Below are 16602 nucleotides of genomic sequence, written 5' to 3'. Positions count from 1 at the left end.
GACCGCATGCGCTGCGTTCAGGTGGATGGATGAAGAGAGGGAGGCAGGGTACAGATGTTTTTACACTTGGTAAAGACTGTATGTTTTGAAAGGTGATTCCTGTTTAATGTATGAATGTTGCATAATATCTTCGAGTTTGCAATAGTTGGCTACAAAGACTTATGGTGCTATTTTTGAACCCAGTAAAAGGGTGGTAAAATCTACGTGAGTTTTAAATTACAAACACACTTGTTCTTGTTAGGACAGAGTTTTCTTCCTTTTGGGGTAGCAGTTTTTATTTGGGCTGCCAAAGCTAATCTCCAATGCTTTATTTTCTTTGACGAGGTGGTCCAGTTTCATCACGGAAGCACTTGATTGCCAGAGGAAAATGCTGTCAGTCTGTCAAAAGACTCACTAATTGATCTTTACTTATGGGAACCAGTGACAGCAGAACAAAATCCAGGCACTGAAACAGAGACTAAGTTAAGCTAAAAAAAAAAAAAAAAGTGTCTCTTTGGATGTGAATCTGATTGCAGCCTCCAAGTGCAGAACAGACATTTCAGTAGGGCCATATGCGTTGCCAGCTTCTCCAGAAGCAGTGGCAAGGGAACTAATTTCTGACCTACAGATCCTCCCCTTTTTATATCTTTTCAGCCCTAAGCACAGAATCGGAAACTGTCAAATCATACGGTGCCTCTCTGCTGTGGGCAAATGTCAAATACTGATCATAAAATTGATTTTCACGCCTCCTTTTAACTGGGCATAAAGAACCTCTGTTTAGAGAGGAAGGATAGTTTGCTAACACCCACGTTATTTATGTTTCAGTTGAAGTACTTATATTCTGTTCCACAGAACTGGTTTTGCAGCCCAAAATACCCAGTTTTTAAGACAGATAAAATGCAGCTTTTTAGTTCAGGGAATGTTTTTCAGTTTTCAGAACCAAAGCCATTAGGCAAAACAAGAATCGTATCTTCTCCATATGTACATATTCTAGCCAAACATAAACCTTTGGTGTAGAGGAGATAACACTGTGGAATCAAAAGAGCCCTTTGGCTGAATAATTAATGCTAGTTAATTCGTTAGCATGCATGGCATTGAGAGACAATTTTTCTGATTTGAATTTTTGCTCCATTAATGTGACTTCCAAAAAAATCAATATTGTAAGATTGTGCTGCTTTAGAACATGCTCACAGTGAGGAGAGGCTTAATGAGAACATGTGAATCATCAAGTAGATTTCCTACGGGTACTTCAGTTATGCCCACTGCTATCTTTTTCACTAAGGTACTTGAGTTATTAGTCCTAGAAATATTTCATGCCAAGTAATGTGTCAGGCAAAAAACCCAACAACGTGTGATATTACTCCTAAAAGTATTCTCTCTGAGGTGCTACTTCTGGGAATTATGATTTAGCGAAATATAATTGGAGAGCCTTTGTAGGCTTTGTAACAAGCCTCAAAATTTCTCTCATCCAAGAATTTCACTTTTGCAAAGCCGAGGATTTCTTTTAACCTGGCTGTACATCACGGTCGATACCTTGGGATTGTGCCTGTCCATCCATTCTGACCAGACTTGTCATCACTTGGCAGAGTGAATGTCGTTAACACTCTAGAAGTAGTTACTCTTAAAAGGCAGTAAAATATGTGAAACATTCCTAGGTAGCCTCTGTGTAAAATCTATTTCCAATTTTCACAATGCATTTTCCTAACAAAAATAAAATCCCTAGGTGTTGATCATGACAGTTCTACTCTCCCTGGGAAGTTATTTGCAATGGGGACAAGATACTAATGTGTTATTCTGTGGCTTTTAGGTCCATATTACTCTAAAAACATAGTTCTAGGTACTCACTGTGATCCCAGTCCAGATGGGGTTGCGGTATAGTTTCAGGTGTCCAGTTTTACCCAAATGAATGCACATGCTAACAGCTACACTGTGGAGTTACTCAAACGTCCAGGTATATGTCAGTGCAAAGTGATAGTACTAGGTGTGGCCCTTTTTTACTAAGATCAGCATCTGATCTTCTGAAATCGTAAAACAAGCAAACTCTGTTCAAATGCATCAGTGTTTGATGATCAGTATCTGTTTTATCAAAAATCAACTCCAGTCTTCTTTTTAATTCTTTATTTCAAGAACCCCTTAATTCTAGGAAGTTGAATTAGTAGCATAATAAATTTAATAATTTGAATTAACCCGGATGCTGTGCTGTTTTGTTGGTATTATAACATAGCATATTAATGCCTTTCATGGTAACTCTTTTCTTATTCTCTTTTCCCTTGCTCCCATGTAGTTTTTTTCTGATTCTACTTCCAAGTCCCCCAGTCCCCAGAAACCATTAGATTCAGTATCTGTTGCTATTTTCTCATCATAAAGCTGCCTGTGTTGTGTCATAGGAACAGTTGTAGCAAATCAGATCAGTGAATTATACAAGATGTTTTGAAGAAAATATAACAAAACCTTGTATCAAGCAATGACAGACTACCTCGTGGACGAAGGTATCTTACCCTGAATGAATTCTTCCCTATCCCTCATTATTTTCCTCCTGTTCTTTTTCTTGCCTTCTTATGCGTCGTCTCTCAGTGCAGGTCCTAAACCTGACACATTTTAAATTATAACGGTTCTCTTCTTGTTTGTTTTCTTCAGCTCTTTCACTTGCCTTTAGATTTCCTCTGTGCCCTGATAATGTTGGATGTGCTTCCCCCTTCCAAGTCTAAAGGCTTCGTCATCCCAGGAGTGCTTGGCTCCAGCTGGCCAGAGTGCATTGCTGGAGGTAAACTGCAGGCATGGGGTTAGGGACAGGCTCGTTCAGTTTTCCTTCTGGATTGACTGCAATTATGTTAATGTGGATTTTAGAGTAACGTGCACGTGGTGACTCCAGAATATCAGCTTAGTTATTTGGCCTTAGCACCGACTGTTGTCCTTTCTGGATTTCCACAGCACCATCCCTTCACTGCCTGTTTTCGGGTAATGGGGAATGGAAAGAATAGCTGGGGATTTATTCTCAGCAGGTTAATCACACTGCCCTCTGCTGCTCTCTTCAGCCAAGTTGATTTACCACAATTCATACTGTGTTTACCTATTCATCAAAGAAACATTTTGCAGCAGCGTCGTTCCCAGTACTGACTTGCAAAAATACTTTGCAAGCCATAAACAAACGAAATTTATATCCCTTTCCTTACTTAAATAATAACAATAACCGTTCGTTATAGATGCATGGAAGGTTTTACTCTCTTCTGGCAGCATCCCTAGATAAGCCAGATCCAGTGTGGCAGCAGCTCAGCAGAGTATATACAAATGAAGAGATGAAATCCAACTCCATTCATTGGACTTTCTCATGGTCCTCAGCAAGAGGTAGTGTTTTCTCTCCTGATGTGGTAACCTTACTCCTTACTGGCCAAAATAAATGTTAATAGTCTCTCACCGAGGAAAGCTCTTCAGGTGTCAGCTGTTACTTTTCTGATGATTCTCCTCTGCTACTTGGGTTTATTTTGCGTTGTCCTGAACTCTTTCAGTACTAGGTGATCTTGCATGCTTATCTCTTCCAGAGACATTTATTTGCCACCTGGGTATTAATACATCATCAGCATCTATGGGCTATCATAATTTTTTTTCACATTTTCCTAGAGCCTAAAATCCCTCTGAAACAATTCAGAAGTTTCAGTCCTAACTTATCTGCATATCTGGTAACCATCTTCTGGAGGTGATTGCTGGTTTTGTCTTCTTTTGTCTCTAGGCTTACAATTTCAAACTGTTACGGATGAAAAGTTCCTGTACTCTTCCAAGGCTGGCTTCTCTGGAGTCTCAGTTACTTCTCTTCTGCTTCTTTTACTTGGTTCTTTCGTGTGCCAGGATAGAAGAATTTCAAAATAACACAGAGCAGCCAAAATTGCCCTCCCTCCTCGCAGGGCCTGCCTTAGCCTCTGTCAGCAAGGCAGCAGACCCTTATCAGGGGGAAGCTTCCCTGTAGCTGGCTGTTGCTCCCTGCAGATACCTTTCTGTCACAGCATCAGGTCTCTGTTTGCTTGTGTAAGGCAAATACAGAAATCCACGGAGAGCAGGTGGGGAGGAGCAGGCACGTGGCCTACGACTTGGCTGCCAGTCTCCAAAGGCTGCAGGAGGCACAGCAGGGTTGGGCATGAGCTCCAATGCCTTCTGCTGTTGCGTGCTCCTGTTTTGCTGAGCTGGGAGCAGATGTCTTCATCACTGGTGTTAAGGGGAGATGCAGCAGGTTTTCACCGAGGTGGGTTCCCAAGCCACTGGGAGGGAGGAGAGCAGGCCAAGTCCCCTACGTCTTGTCTGGCAGGTGGAAACTGCCAGGTGACCTGGTCTGGGGCCAGGGTGAGAGCACTGGGAGATGGCTTACAAGTGAAGGAACTGGTGAGAATTAGGCTACTTCTGGCTGTAGTATTGGCAAGGCGTTATCACAGGCCAGCAGAAAAGAGCATCAAAGATTTAACCCTGTTACAGGTTTCTCAGCAGAGATGGTTTTCTTTCTTTATGGGGGAAAAAGAAGCATCTGTCAAATACTTATTTTTGGATTATGTATGCAAGTCTGGATAAATAAAGTATTTGTAGAGGGTTTTTTCTGTGTGTTTTTTTTTGTTTGTTTGTTTGTTTGGTGTAGGTGGAGGATTTCATAAAAGGACTGTGGAATGGACTTAACAGACTCATCAGTGTAGCTTGCTTGAACTTGATGACTGTATATGGAGAGCCTCAATTTGGTAGGATTCCTGAAGGGAAGCCTTGTCTTTTCTGAATCGTGTCCTGAAAGCAAAGAAATAGTTTGAAGAAAACCAGGTTTTATAACCTAACCTGGGGATTCTTCTCTGCTGTGGGGACATGAATGTGTGCTCCTCAGGCAGCGTCTTCACTGAAGGTATGTCACAGGGCTGCGTGCCTGTCACAGGACTGCACTGATGTTGACCTTGTAGAGTGACCTGAAACCCCAGCCCTGAGATGGAAGCAAGCCAGGATATATTGCTGTGTCCAACATTGCCCTGTTGCCCCTGTTCTCATCATGGAATGGGGCTGGGGAGCGGTAGGGAGCTCCTCACCAAGGTCTATGTACGTCTTCCAGCCCTTGGCTGTACTGTCAGAAGGTTGACCTCCCCTCCTTTATGAGATTAGTGTGATTTGTGGTGCAAAGATCAGAAATAATCACATCTCTTTCTGTAGCTGAACTTCTATATCCACATACATGCAGTTTGTGTTGTTTGGGTACGGGGGTTTACAGTTACGCAGCCGATGCTGGAGGCTACACCCCCGGGTAGCTGAAGGGAGTTGATTCTGAGTGCTGGCAAGCCCGGCCGGTGACTGGAGTGGGCTCAGGAGGTCTGACCTACAGGAACATTGTGTTGCTTGTTCTAAGGAGTTAATTAAAGTGGCGATAGCTTATTCTTCTAAGAGGTGGATGGAGCTGGATGCGTATGTTCTACACTGTCCTTGCATGCTATTCTTCTTCTGGGACATGGGCATTTTTAAATATCTTTCAAAGCTTTTGCATGGGAAGGAAAAATGCTCAGGGCACTCTTTCATTTCTGACTTTTCTAGTGATTCTGTAATCCTTCAGAGGGTCACTCTTTACTTTTGATTCTTTTGATCCTTGTAATTGGTCATTTGTTCATCAGAGATTGTGTAAGCTTCATTCCAGCTCCGAATTTTTATTTTCTGGTTTTGTTCTCTCCAGTTCCTTTCTTGCATCTTTGTTTCGAGACCTGACTTGACATCAGTGACCGCTGTCTAAGTCTTCTGCGTCTTTCCTTCGTTCTTTGAAGGAGACCAGCAAGCTAGTTTTTAAGGGTTTATTTTTGCCACCTGCCATCAGTCTCCATGACTGGCGCTATGATAATTAGTGAAGGTTCAGGCTCACCGTGTGTATAGTTTATATCTATATATAGTATATAGATATATAGTATATATCACTGCGTTGATATAGATTACTATTGGAGTGGTTACTGGTGAAGGGCATTTTAAGACTCACTGAAGATGATCTGTAGCTAGTTGGTAATTTTAAATGTTTTGTATTTCCTCTTCCAGGTGATAGTATTTTGCCTACAGGGGTAAACCATGCGTTCTGTTTGCTGTGTGTGTTAGAGGATTAAATGTTACGGATGCATGCTCTTCATGTGTTGAGGCAGAACCTCATTAAAATTAAAGGGGTTCACTGAGCAACATTGATCTCATCTTTTGCAATAACAAGTAATTGTGTAAGAAACCTAATTATCAGGAAACTGCTAAGCATGCCTGTAATGCTTCATATGCTTTCCATATGTTGGATTACATGGGCTGGATAAAGGTTGCACAGTGTACTTTGACGTCAGAGTTGGGAAGCAGAGAAGCAGTCTTTCTTTGCTTTATTAAGACTGTTGATGTGTTGATGAAATGTTTTTTACAGGATTACTTTGAAAGGTTTGGTTTGGTTTTGTCTTTTTTTTTTTTTAAGTTTCATATTGTCTGCCAGGTATTTTAAGAAACTGTAGAATATAAATGCGTGTGTTGTGTTTCTCATCTCTAGCAACTCAGCCAATTTTTTAAAATAACTTCACACATCTAACTAATAAACCAAGCTACAGTTTTGATCTTGTAAACACATGTACACATAACTTTGTGTAAGATGTTCTGCTGAAATCCAGTGAGAATGTTCCTGTCAGCGAACTGTTTGTATAAACAGGCTTGTTCACAGGGCTGGAGTTGGCTGTATTAAAATCAGCTGGGGCAATGATGGTGTGCCATAGGCAGTCGGTTGTGTTGGGTTTTGAGATTTTACCACTGGGCACCGTGTACTGGGGTGCAGAGACTTTTAGTCCCTTACGGTGGTTCTGTTCGGTACAGCTACTGTGTAGTTCAAGAACAACTGCCCCGTGTTGGTGCTTTTACTGGCCAATGTCCGCACATCATGATTCAGCTCTTTATTTTTAGCTACTTAATTGCAGCCAACTTCTGCACAGAACACAGATAAGGCAGCTAATTTTAATATGAAAATCACAGTAACATATTGGGTTCATTGTTAAAAAGAATTATCTTTTTTTGGTTTTTCGCAGAATTGAAAGTAACTGGTAGATTTTTTAATTTTTTTTTTTGTACAAAGGTCTTGTTCTCACACTAAGATCTTATGGAAAAAATACAGTCAAAAAAGCAAAACAATGCATATGACAGAACGAGTATTCATGATTCTCCACATGACAGAGACAGTTAATAATTTTTAAAAATTTGTTAAAATCTGTTTTGTTTATGGAAGACTTATCTCGTTTTTAGAAGAAAGTTTCAGGCATTTCTGACTGTGGGAATAAGCTTGGAAGGGCTGGAAGATGAATGTAATCCAGATTAGCATCCTTTACAATAATGAGAAGAGTCATCAAATCCCACTTTTCCCATGTGCTGAAACTGCTCCCCTTTCCTCTGATTTACAGTCGGACTGTACACAGCAGCAGGTGTAAAACTGACTCCCTACACTGCGTAGCCTTGGCCTGTCACCATGTCAACTGTTTTTTATGTGTCTAAAGTTAGTATTTAGCTTGTGCTCCTGATTAGTTTCCATTATATCAGACTAGAACAAAAATGTGCATGCTGCTGTGCACAAAAAACCCCCAACACTGAAAAATCGAGGTGAGTTTCAGTCTGAGCCGCATCTGCTGTGTGGTGTTGCCCAAAGTTAATGCTTTTAGTTGTTGTGCAGGTAGAGAAGTGTGCGTTTTATCTGTATTTGTAATGTGTTTTTATTCTGCGCTTGTTTTATCCTCATCACTCTAGACACTCTTTAGTCAAGTCTAGTCCCTTTTTAGCCTTTGTAGTAAATTTTTGTGTTATAAAACTGAATGCTATGATTCTGTAAACAAAATAAATATTGTCGAGACCAGGTACAAATACAAAAAATGTGACTGTGAAAGAGAACATGTGAACATTTTTTCTAGTATCTCCTTGGGGATTACACTATTACATTACTTATGAAATTGCATTATATAGATGCTTTATATTCTTGTGCAGTGGTGTGACTGTTAAGAATTCCTTATTTTTTGTAAGTATCTTTCCATATTTTTCCACAAAAATTGAGGAAAACAGAGTCAGAATGTTGGTGGATAACTACATACAGTTCCCTCAGTAAACCATTTTTAAGAGGTAAATTTTGATTTAAAGATATTTTATTTGAAGGCTACGGATGCCAAAGATACTTTTTATGTATTTTAGGTACCTTAATATTATATTGTATTAGGTAGAATATTATGTTAAGTTATATTATATTATGTTTTATTATATTAGGCAGAAAAAGATGTTTCTGATAGTAAGTGGGAAATGTTTTGAATAATTTGCTGGTAGCAGTAGTTACAAGCTACTTTTTATTCTTACAGATCTATACAGACCTTTCTATTACAAAAGAGTTCTTACAGAAATGCAACCATGTAAAGTCATTCCTCATTCCATTTTAATTTTACATGTTGTGATCTACTGGGTTACAGTTCTAGACTTATCAGAAAGCCCTATTTTCTTCCCAATAATGTGTAGCATGCTGATTTTTATATAGTTCTGCCTTAACCAATGTGTGTACTATCGATTCATGTGCCTTTCAGAAACTTCTTGCATGGTTTATTTATGTTTTTATAAAAATCGTATGAGTTTGGCAAAATATATTTCCCATAAATCTGTATTTTGGGGGAAAATCATTGCTTGTCTCCTAAGTCATTGTTAGTTCAGTGACATAACAGATACTAAATCATTTTTGCTGAGTATCAGCAGCAGGCTGACAGATCTATTGTAACTTGAGTCATTCTTTCTAAAAGCTTGGTATAATACTAGATTTCAGGCAGTGCTCTGAACTTGCCCAGAATCAACACTTATCATCCAGATACAGCCTGAGGTCATTCTCTTGCATCTCATGGTGGCAGCTTACCTGGAATCGTCCACTTGACAAATGACCTGAAGTTAGTAGTGGCTGTCATCCTCCTCAGTTACTCTTAGCTTGCAAAATATTTCATCATACCTTCATGTGTTACTGCTAAGAGCTAGAGCTCGGATTTTGAAGTCCTCATCTTAAAAATGTACCAGTATGAGGTTTTCAGTGTGCCTGTGAGGCTCCCTGCTATAAGAACCGATGGGACTGGGGCCCAGAGCTCAGCATGGTGCTCTGAAGATTGCCCAAGACCGGGGAAGGACACGCGTTGTGCACCCAGGCAGAGTTTTATCCAGGGTTTGCTGCGTCAGGACTGGGCTGTCAGGAGTGTTGCGTTGTAACACGTGCATGGCCATGTGCTCCAACAAGCTGGTCATGAATTTCTCATCGTGCCTAGACCTGGGGCCAGCAGTGGCTTATGGCCAAAGCCAACAGCTCGATGCGGATACATGGACTTGGAATCCTAGGAAATAATAGTGGATAAATAATGTAATTTATTAGTGTGGTATCTTGAGATACCAGCGCACTAGTACCTTGTTATCAAGGGGCTTTTTGTTGTTGTATATTTTACGATAAAAATGAGGTTTCTGTAAAGGAATTTTTATTTGTGGGAGAAGGATTGTGAGATAGTATGGGGGAGGATATGAAAATACTGTCTGAAAATTTAGCATGTAGGTGATGGAGGCTGATGTTTGGTTTTGTGAGGTTGTTTTTTTTTTTCCCCTCCCTGAGTTATTGTGGAACTTGAAAGTTTATTGCTGAATGCAAGATGAGAGCTAAGATTGGGCACAGGCCAAGGCAGGCCTTGACAGTGATGACAAAGACCCTGTTTATTGCAGGGAACTCTGGGAGGTATCTAAAGACAGGAGACAGGATCCAGAGGGATGGATTAGTAAAATGACATTTACAGCAGCATGATGAGTGAGCAAAAAAACATTGCATTTATCAACCTCGAGGAAAGTAATGTTTGAAGTAGTCAAGTCATAATTTTGATGTAAGTTTAGATGAATTTAAACGATGTGACTAGATAGAAAGGGCTGTCTCAATTTAGATGCGCAGAACAAATCTGTGAGATTTTGCTGTACCCAGGAGGGATGCCCTGGGAAGGTTCTGAGAAGATGTCATGGCATGGTTTACAGTCACCACAAAAATAACTGGTTGCTAATAGTGTTCTTTAAACTCTTTCATGTTTTTTGAAATTTGTTTTATGATATTTATTGATGGTCCATATTTGTGGCACAAAACAAGTAGCTTTGGGGCAGTGGGTTTGAGCCATTTGCTGTGTTTCTAAACCATAGTTCGGTAATTTTTGCTTCAGCCAGCCACTGCTTTCTCTTGGTGTCCTTTTGCTTTCCTAATAGATAAAAATGAAGCCTTGCTTTTTAGTTGTATGTTATCCCTTTTTCAGTTACATGTTTATTCTTTTTTTTTTTTAATTGTTATACTGCTTTTACTTGAGCTTTAAAAAATACATAAATATTATAAATTCTTCTTCCTTGGTTTTAAGGCTGTATCTGAACCAACAACTTGTTGGTCACTCCTTGCTGTTTCATGTTCCCTCAGCTGACGGCTTGTAGCTGTGATGCAGTGGAGACTGGTCCACTATCTCCTTTCCTAGCTGTTTTATAACTAGCTGCAAACCAAACTGTACTTTTTAATAATTTTGACTTGGATGAATACTACTATGGCTGTACAAGTCTGTAAATGCTTCTCCAAAGCTGAATGTGAAAAAAAAAACCAAACCCCAAACCATTCCATACTCTGTTGGCCAAGCCTGGGTGTGTTGGTGAGCAGTTGCTCATATTGTCCCATCAGTTGCTTATTGAATATATGGCTTATTAATTGGCATGAAACTGATCATCTGAATCCCAGTTGGCCTAGGAGACACTGGTGATGCTTGTACTAAAAGCTTTCTGTGCAACACAAACTAATGTTATTCCTCTAATCTTTTTTTTTCTTTTTTTTTTTCCTTACAGTCTTACGGTAAAGGGGCAAGAAGAAAAAACCGATTTAAAGGATCAGATGGGAGTACATCTTCTGACACTACCTCTAACAGTTTTGTACGCCAGGTGTGTTGTTTTCAGCTTTTAAAAAACTGGATGAATTGCTGATGTTAATGTTCGAGGGTTTTTTTTCGGTAAATTGTCAAATCAATGAGTGATACTGGAGCCTGAGAAACAGCAGAAGTCTCTGCCGCACAGTGAGAAATATTTAGTTGCTATTGTTTTGATCTTGGCAGGAAAATACTTTTTCATTTCTCATTCATTTCCATGTATAGTAGTTTTCATTATTTTTGTTACTCTAATGCCATCAGGTGATTAAAGCTGGAGGAGGAGGCAGTGTCTGATGGGAGTCCCTAAAGTGGCAACATTTGGGAAAAAGCATCAAAACCCTACCAGTCCTCAGGGTTTTCCTGCTTAAAATACTGCTGTGTGAGGCTGTGTTAACTAAGATCCTTTCCTCCCACATCCCAGTGTTATTTTAAGGCATGGGTTGGAGGGGAAATCCCTGGCAGTGTTTGTCCCCTTAGCACTGATGCTGAAAGGCCTGTAGAGGATGAAGTGGTGCTGTAGGCTCCCATGACCTGTGCCTGTGTGTGTGTCTCCTTCAAAGGGAGAGACCCAAGTGAAGCCTCATGGGGATCCCAGACCTGTGTGATGCTTGGAGGGCAGCGCAATGTGGCTAACAGAAGTGACAGAAAATGCAGGGAAGGGTATCCAGAGCCCAGTGTGCTCTTTGGCTGCAAAACGGTGCTACTGAAGCTGTACTTTTGTGGCATGAGGGTGCGTTTTGATGTGCCTTATGGTTGACAACAACTTGTAGAGCATGAAGGGTACTCAGGGCATCACAGTGTCTCTGCCTGTGCGGAGTCTGAAATACAGTTCTTCATGCCCTGCTGATTTAAGCCATGATTTTGCAAATGTTGACTTTGTTGGAAGGCTTCTGGAATTCAGGAGGTTTTATTGCAGAGGTTTTGGTTTTGCCACAAGCAGACACCAGACCTTCTCTACCAGCTTGTCTTGCACGCTGTTCCATCTCAAAACATTAATGGCTGCACTGCTGTTACATTGGTTGTATCAGTACACATCTTCTGTTTGCAAAATTCTTCTACTTTGTCCTACTGTGATCATGTCAGCAGATTTTGTGATAGGCTGTGCATTTGATAGTCAGGCCCCTATTACATTTCAGTGCCTGTTGGACATGGGCCTGATATGTTAATTGATCAAGGGAGTTCTACAGTGGCACTAAACAATATGAAGGTGAAACCCCTTTATCAGTAAATTACTTATTTGAGACTTTTTGTCCTGTTTAAAAATACTCTGAAAAAGGAGTCCAAGTAGTGTTTGGGAGCAGCAACAGGATCTCCCAGTTCCATGGAATCTTTGTAAGGAAATCTGTGTTGCTGTTTTCCTTAGCTCCTCGTGAATGTTGAATTCAGCCTAGAACATTTTTAGCAGAGTATGAGTGTTTATTTTGCACTGGCTGCACATGGTTCTTGGCCTTTCTTGTTTACCTAAACGGAGTCTGATGTTGGTCTCAAATACCTCTTCTTGCTGTCATGAGGGCGAGCAAGGCAAAGAGGATGTAGCACAAGGAGGTGGATCATCAAACTACGTGTAGATGTTAGAGGTGGATTTCTGCAGTCAGTGTAGATCTGGTTGGCTCTATAAACTGTGGGGCATGATTTATCAAATCTGCAAAACAGAACATAAAACAGGGTTGGTGAACTATACTCTAAAAGTGTCTATATCTTTCCCAGGGCTGTAAAGGAAGCATAGAGTGTGACTACCTCAAGTGTAGATTTTACAGAAAAGATTTATGTATTTCCCTGAAATAACTTCAAATTTAGTAGTTAAGCAAGTGATAGAATGCAAATGACTGAAAGGTAAAATAGGCTTCTGTGGAAAACCAGAGATGTGAGAGACTGCCGAAGCAAAACTCAGTTTTGAAATGGTATTGTCACTGAAGATAATGAAGGGATGTTAATGGATAAATATGTTATGTAACATTGTCTAAATTTAAAAAAAGAAATCATCACAAAACATTCCTAGTAAGTAACGTACAGGCAGAGCTGTTCGAGTTGCAGCAGATGTATGAGAAAAGCGTCTCTTCACAGTTGCTGCCAAGAGGTTTATTTCGGAGCTTGGACTGTGTCTTCAACAGGCTTTCCTGCTCTGGTTCTCCTCCCCGGAAGCTTGGTTTTCTTCTGCACTAAGGAAGAATTGCCACCAGCATGACCAGGGTGCCCAGTGTCCCAGATATTAAACTGAATGGGTGTAGTTGCTTTCTGCCAGCTCAGCTGCCGTGCCCTTCTCAGAAGCTGCCTGGGTATTGCATATTGCTTGTCACTGTCTTTCTTGGAGGATATTTTGCACAGTGTAAATGAACATAATTGTTTTGCCATAACCATTTACTTGCAGGAGAAAAACTGACTCCCAAGAATTTAGTGTTTCTCCTCAGATGGGTGACAGCTGCAGAAAAGCAGAGTGGACAAATGAATCCAAACTCAGTAGAATCAGTGACATACTTATTTTCTGGGTTTTTTTTTTTTAGTTATTTTATTGTAGTGCTGTCTTAAAACCAGGAAGTAATTTTTTGCCTGAGGAGGGGTTTGTGGGGTTTTTTTGGTAGTGGTTTTGATCTAGATGTGGGACACTCACTCTCTGTTTTAGCCATGCTTATGATGTGATGCCTACTGTTACTTTTTTTTTTCTCCCACTTCCCCTTTTCCCCATCACTTTTTGTCTCCTTTCACATTCACTACTTAACTTGTTCTGCAACTTTTATATGCATCTCTACGATTACTCTTTCTGCACTCAAGAAGGAATCGTGGGGTTGTCCCGAACAATTATTGCTAAGGTCTGCCTGCATTCTTCATAAAGAAGAAAGACTATTTGGAAGGTGCTTTTACATCGTATTTAGCTGGCCTGTCCTTAAACTGCGAGAGCTGTGAGAGGCATGCAGTTTCTTGTCGTAAGTGTTGATGGAAAGTGGGCATTTCCTAACAGAGATATATATTGGTGCTGGATAAAAGAAGACGAATGTGTCTAGTCCTAAAGAAATGTTATGCCTGTGGAAGGTACTGTGCAAGAGCAAGCATATAGGATTTAGTCATTTTAATCCACAGAGCCACTGACCATTGAAGTTAAAGCTGCTGCAGGAGGGAGGGAGTTAGTATCTACTACTTACATTGACAAAGCTTTATTGTATCTGCATTTTACCGTTTCCTTAAGGACATGTGCACCTCTGGCTCCAGTATGTACCTGGCAAGTTTCTTGCAATGCGTATCAAATGCTACAGTAGTAAAAATAATGCCAAGTTAGTTTTATTTGAATGAGAGAGAACAAAGAAACATTTTATTAAAATTGCTTGAAAATTCCTGATGTTGTATGAAGAAAATGAAATGCACTCTGCACAGCCCTGTGTGCAATGATCTTTTCCATTTCAATCTGTTTTTCAGAGTGCTGCAACAGAGCAGAACAATCTATCCAGTATTGTTTCTAATGCATATGAAAGAAGCATTAAACCAAAGCAAGAGCATTTATACATATATATAAAACACAAATTTAAAAAATGTTCTTTTCAATCCTGTTAAACCTCCTGTGTACTCTGAATTTTATCTGTTAATACAGATTTTTATTTCTGTTTCTTTTTACTTGTGACACTGTAAAACCTATGAGAGTTTAGGAGAGTGTTTTGGACCATGTGCTATTTGTTGGTTACCAAAAAAATGTGTTTAGTTTTGTCTCCAGAATAATATTGGTGAGCTTAAAAAATTGACATCTTGGCCTTCCTATCACTTGCCAGCAGCAACTGCTTGACTTTTCAGTAGCAGGGTAGGGAAGAATTTTTTTCCCCCTCTGCTGTGTTGTGAAGTTGTATTGGCAATTAAGCAGTGTATTTGGAGAGCAGAAGCATCACTGCACACCAATCAGCTCCTAACTGACTTTAATCAGTTGTCTTCAGGGAGCTAAAGAACATTGTGTTATATAGTTTTCATCATCCTTTTTCAGTTTTGGAGTGATAAGCAGCTTGTTCTTAGGGATAGCTATGAAAGACTGAATTGGATCTGATCTCTACTTGCTGCCATTTTGACTGATGCATAGTAATGATTTTGTTCCCAAGGGTTTTTTCAAAATACGGATCAGACAAAATATTTTGCAGGCAACACTATGGTACTTCCCAGCAACATTATTTTAAGCAAATTGCATGTTCTGATAGCATTACATATTTTGTTGTTGTGCTTCTGGACCTGTCTTTGCTGAGATTTTATTTTAAATCCTAATGATTAATCACAGAGGCAGACGGAGTTGTTGGGATTTTTGTGTATTTTAAAGGCAGATTAGATTGTGAAATAGACTGGTAGACTATGGACTTACTGAAATATTTAAGATTTTACAAATCTGTTTTTTTGACTTTAAATATTGGCTTGATGCCTGTTACACTGTGTTCACTCAAGAAACCAGCTATAAATAATTATGTAGGGAATTCATTATTCTGCTTTCCTCTAAGGACGTTTGCCTAGCTGTGTAATTACCTATTGAATTTTATGAATGGTAGAACTAAGATTTGCACTAAAAAATTATTTGAAAATATTGACTTAGTTTTGCTCATAAACATGCCTCTTAAACTTGAGCTTATGGGAGAACTGAGCTGTGTCAGAAATGTATTCCTCCTCTTTAATTGCCACCCCCCACACCCCGATACAGAGCTCAGCTTTGACTTGTTTTCCTTTTCGTGAGGGGAAGAGCTTATGTGTTCAGCTCCTACACGCAGCCTGCCAGTGAGGCAACGCATTTACAGGCTGAGCTGCAGAGGAACTGCTGTGGAGTGGGCACAGATATTAGCTTTGGTCTTAATGCCCAGTGCTGACAGTCTTATGCTGAAAACCTGCTTATGCTTTCTTTGCTAGGACTGCTCCTGCTTCTTGAAGACTACGTGAGAACAAGATTGTGGCTAGCCAGAAAATCTAAATGAATAATTGCAACCCCCACCCCCCTCATTTGCAAATTAATATATTCTTACGTTCTTTGTGTGCCTCTGATTATGAGACATGCCGTTTGTTTATGAGACAAGCAATGTTAAATCAGTTTTTAGTCAAATCCAGTGAGGCTGTATTTGTTATGTTACAAAATCAGAGGACGTCTCTAGGAGTAGTACTAGTGTGGGAAAGCAACTATATTTTTGTTAATGTTTTTCTTCTCGTATGAAATATACCAAGTTCAAAGCGGAAGAGTGGGTGAAGCACTTGGTTGGGATTCATAAGAATGTGTCAGTTCAGCTGTTGATGCAGAGTTTCATTCATGGTTGGTACCTCAGTTCCTCAGTCATGTGGTAAAAAGCAGTTAGGTGGGGAGTGGGAGGAGGACAAGGGGCCCGGACTGCTGGTGTGTGGCTGGAAGAAGAAAGGGTGGAGGGAGGAGAAAGGGACTTTCCCTTCTGGTGGCAGTTGTGGAGCTGTGCTTTAGGGTCTGTAAACATGGGAAAATCGCATTAGGCTCATTGAGCTATAGATTTTCTCAGCTGTAGTGAGGGTTTGAAAAGTCTCCTTTTTTGGCCTGGAGAGAATAGAACAGATGCCCCTATAAAGCATGAGATTTTGGCACGCATGGCTGGAGAGGAGATGGCTGAGAAAAACCCAGCGGAAAGGAAGTTCATTTGCGGACTTCGGTTCTTTCATGGGCCTTTTTTTTGCCTCAAATGGTTTCTAAGAATAGAAATCACAGTGCTGCCATGTGTTTAAA

At 40.2% G+C, this 16602-nt stretch overlaps 1 protein-coding gene across 2 annotated transcripts in view; it reads left to right on the top strand.

Annotated features, from left to right (window-relative positions):
• The window catches only part of CACNB2 (calcium voltage-gated channel auxiliary subunit beta 2), a 269587-nt gene that overhangs the window by 14188 nt on the left and 238797 nt on the right, over positions 1-16602 (top strand). The window contains exon 3 of one of the 2 annotated variants that reach the window (XM_080382793.1): positions 10834-10926. In XM_080382793.1, the coding sequence (XP_080238919.1) occupies positions 10834-10926 (93 nt within the window). Of the gene's footprint in view, positions 1-8285; positions 10927-16602 lie in introns of those variants that run through there. The other variant, XM_080382800.1, reaches the window with a different exon arrangement.

The sequence above is a fragment of the Falco punctatus genome (assembly GCF_963210335.1).
Source record: "Falco punctatus genome assembly, chromosome: 4".
NCBI lineage: Eukaryota > Metazoa > Chordata > Aves > Falconiformes > Falconidae > Falco > Falco punctatus.
The sequence above is the reverse complement of the archived record's forward strand: the minus strand, read 5'-3'. Positions and strand labels throughout refer to the sequence as shown.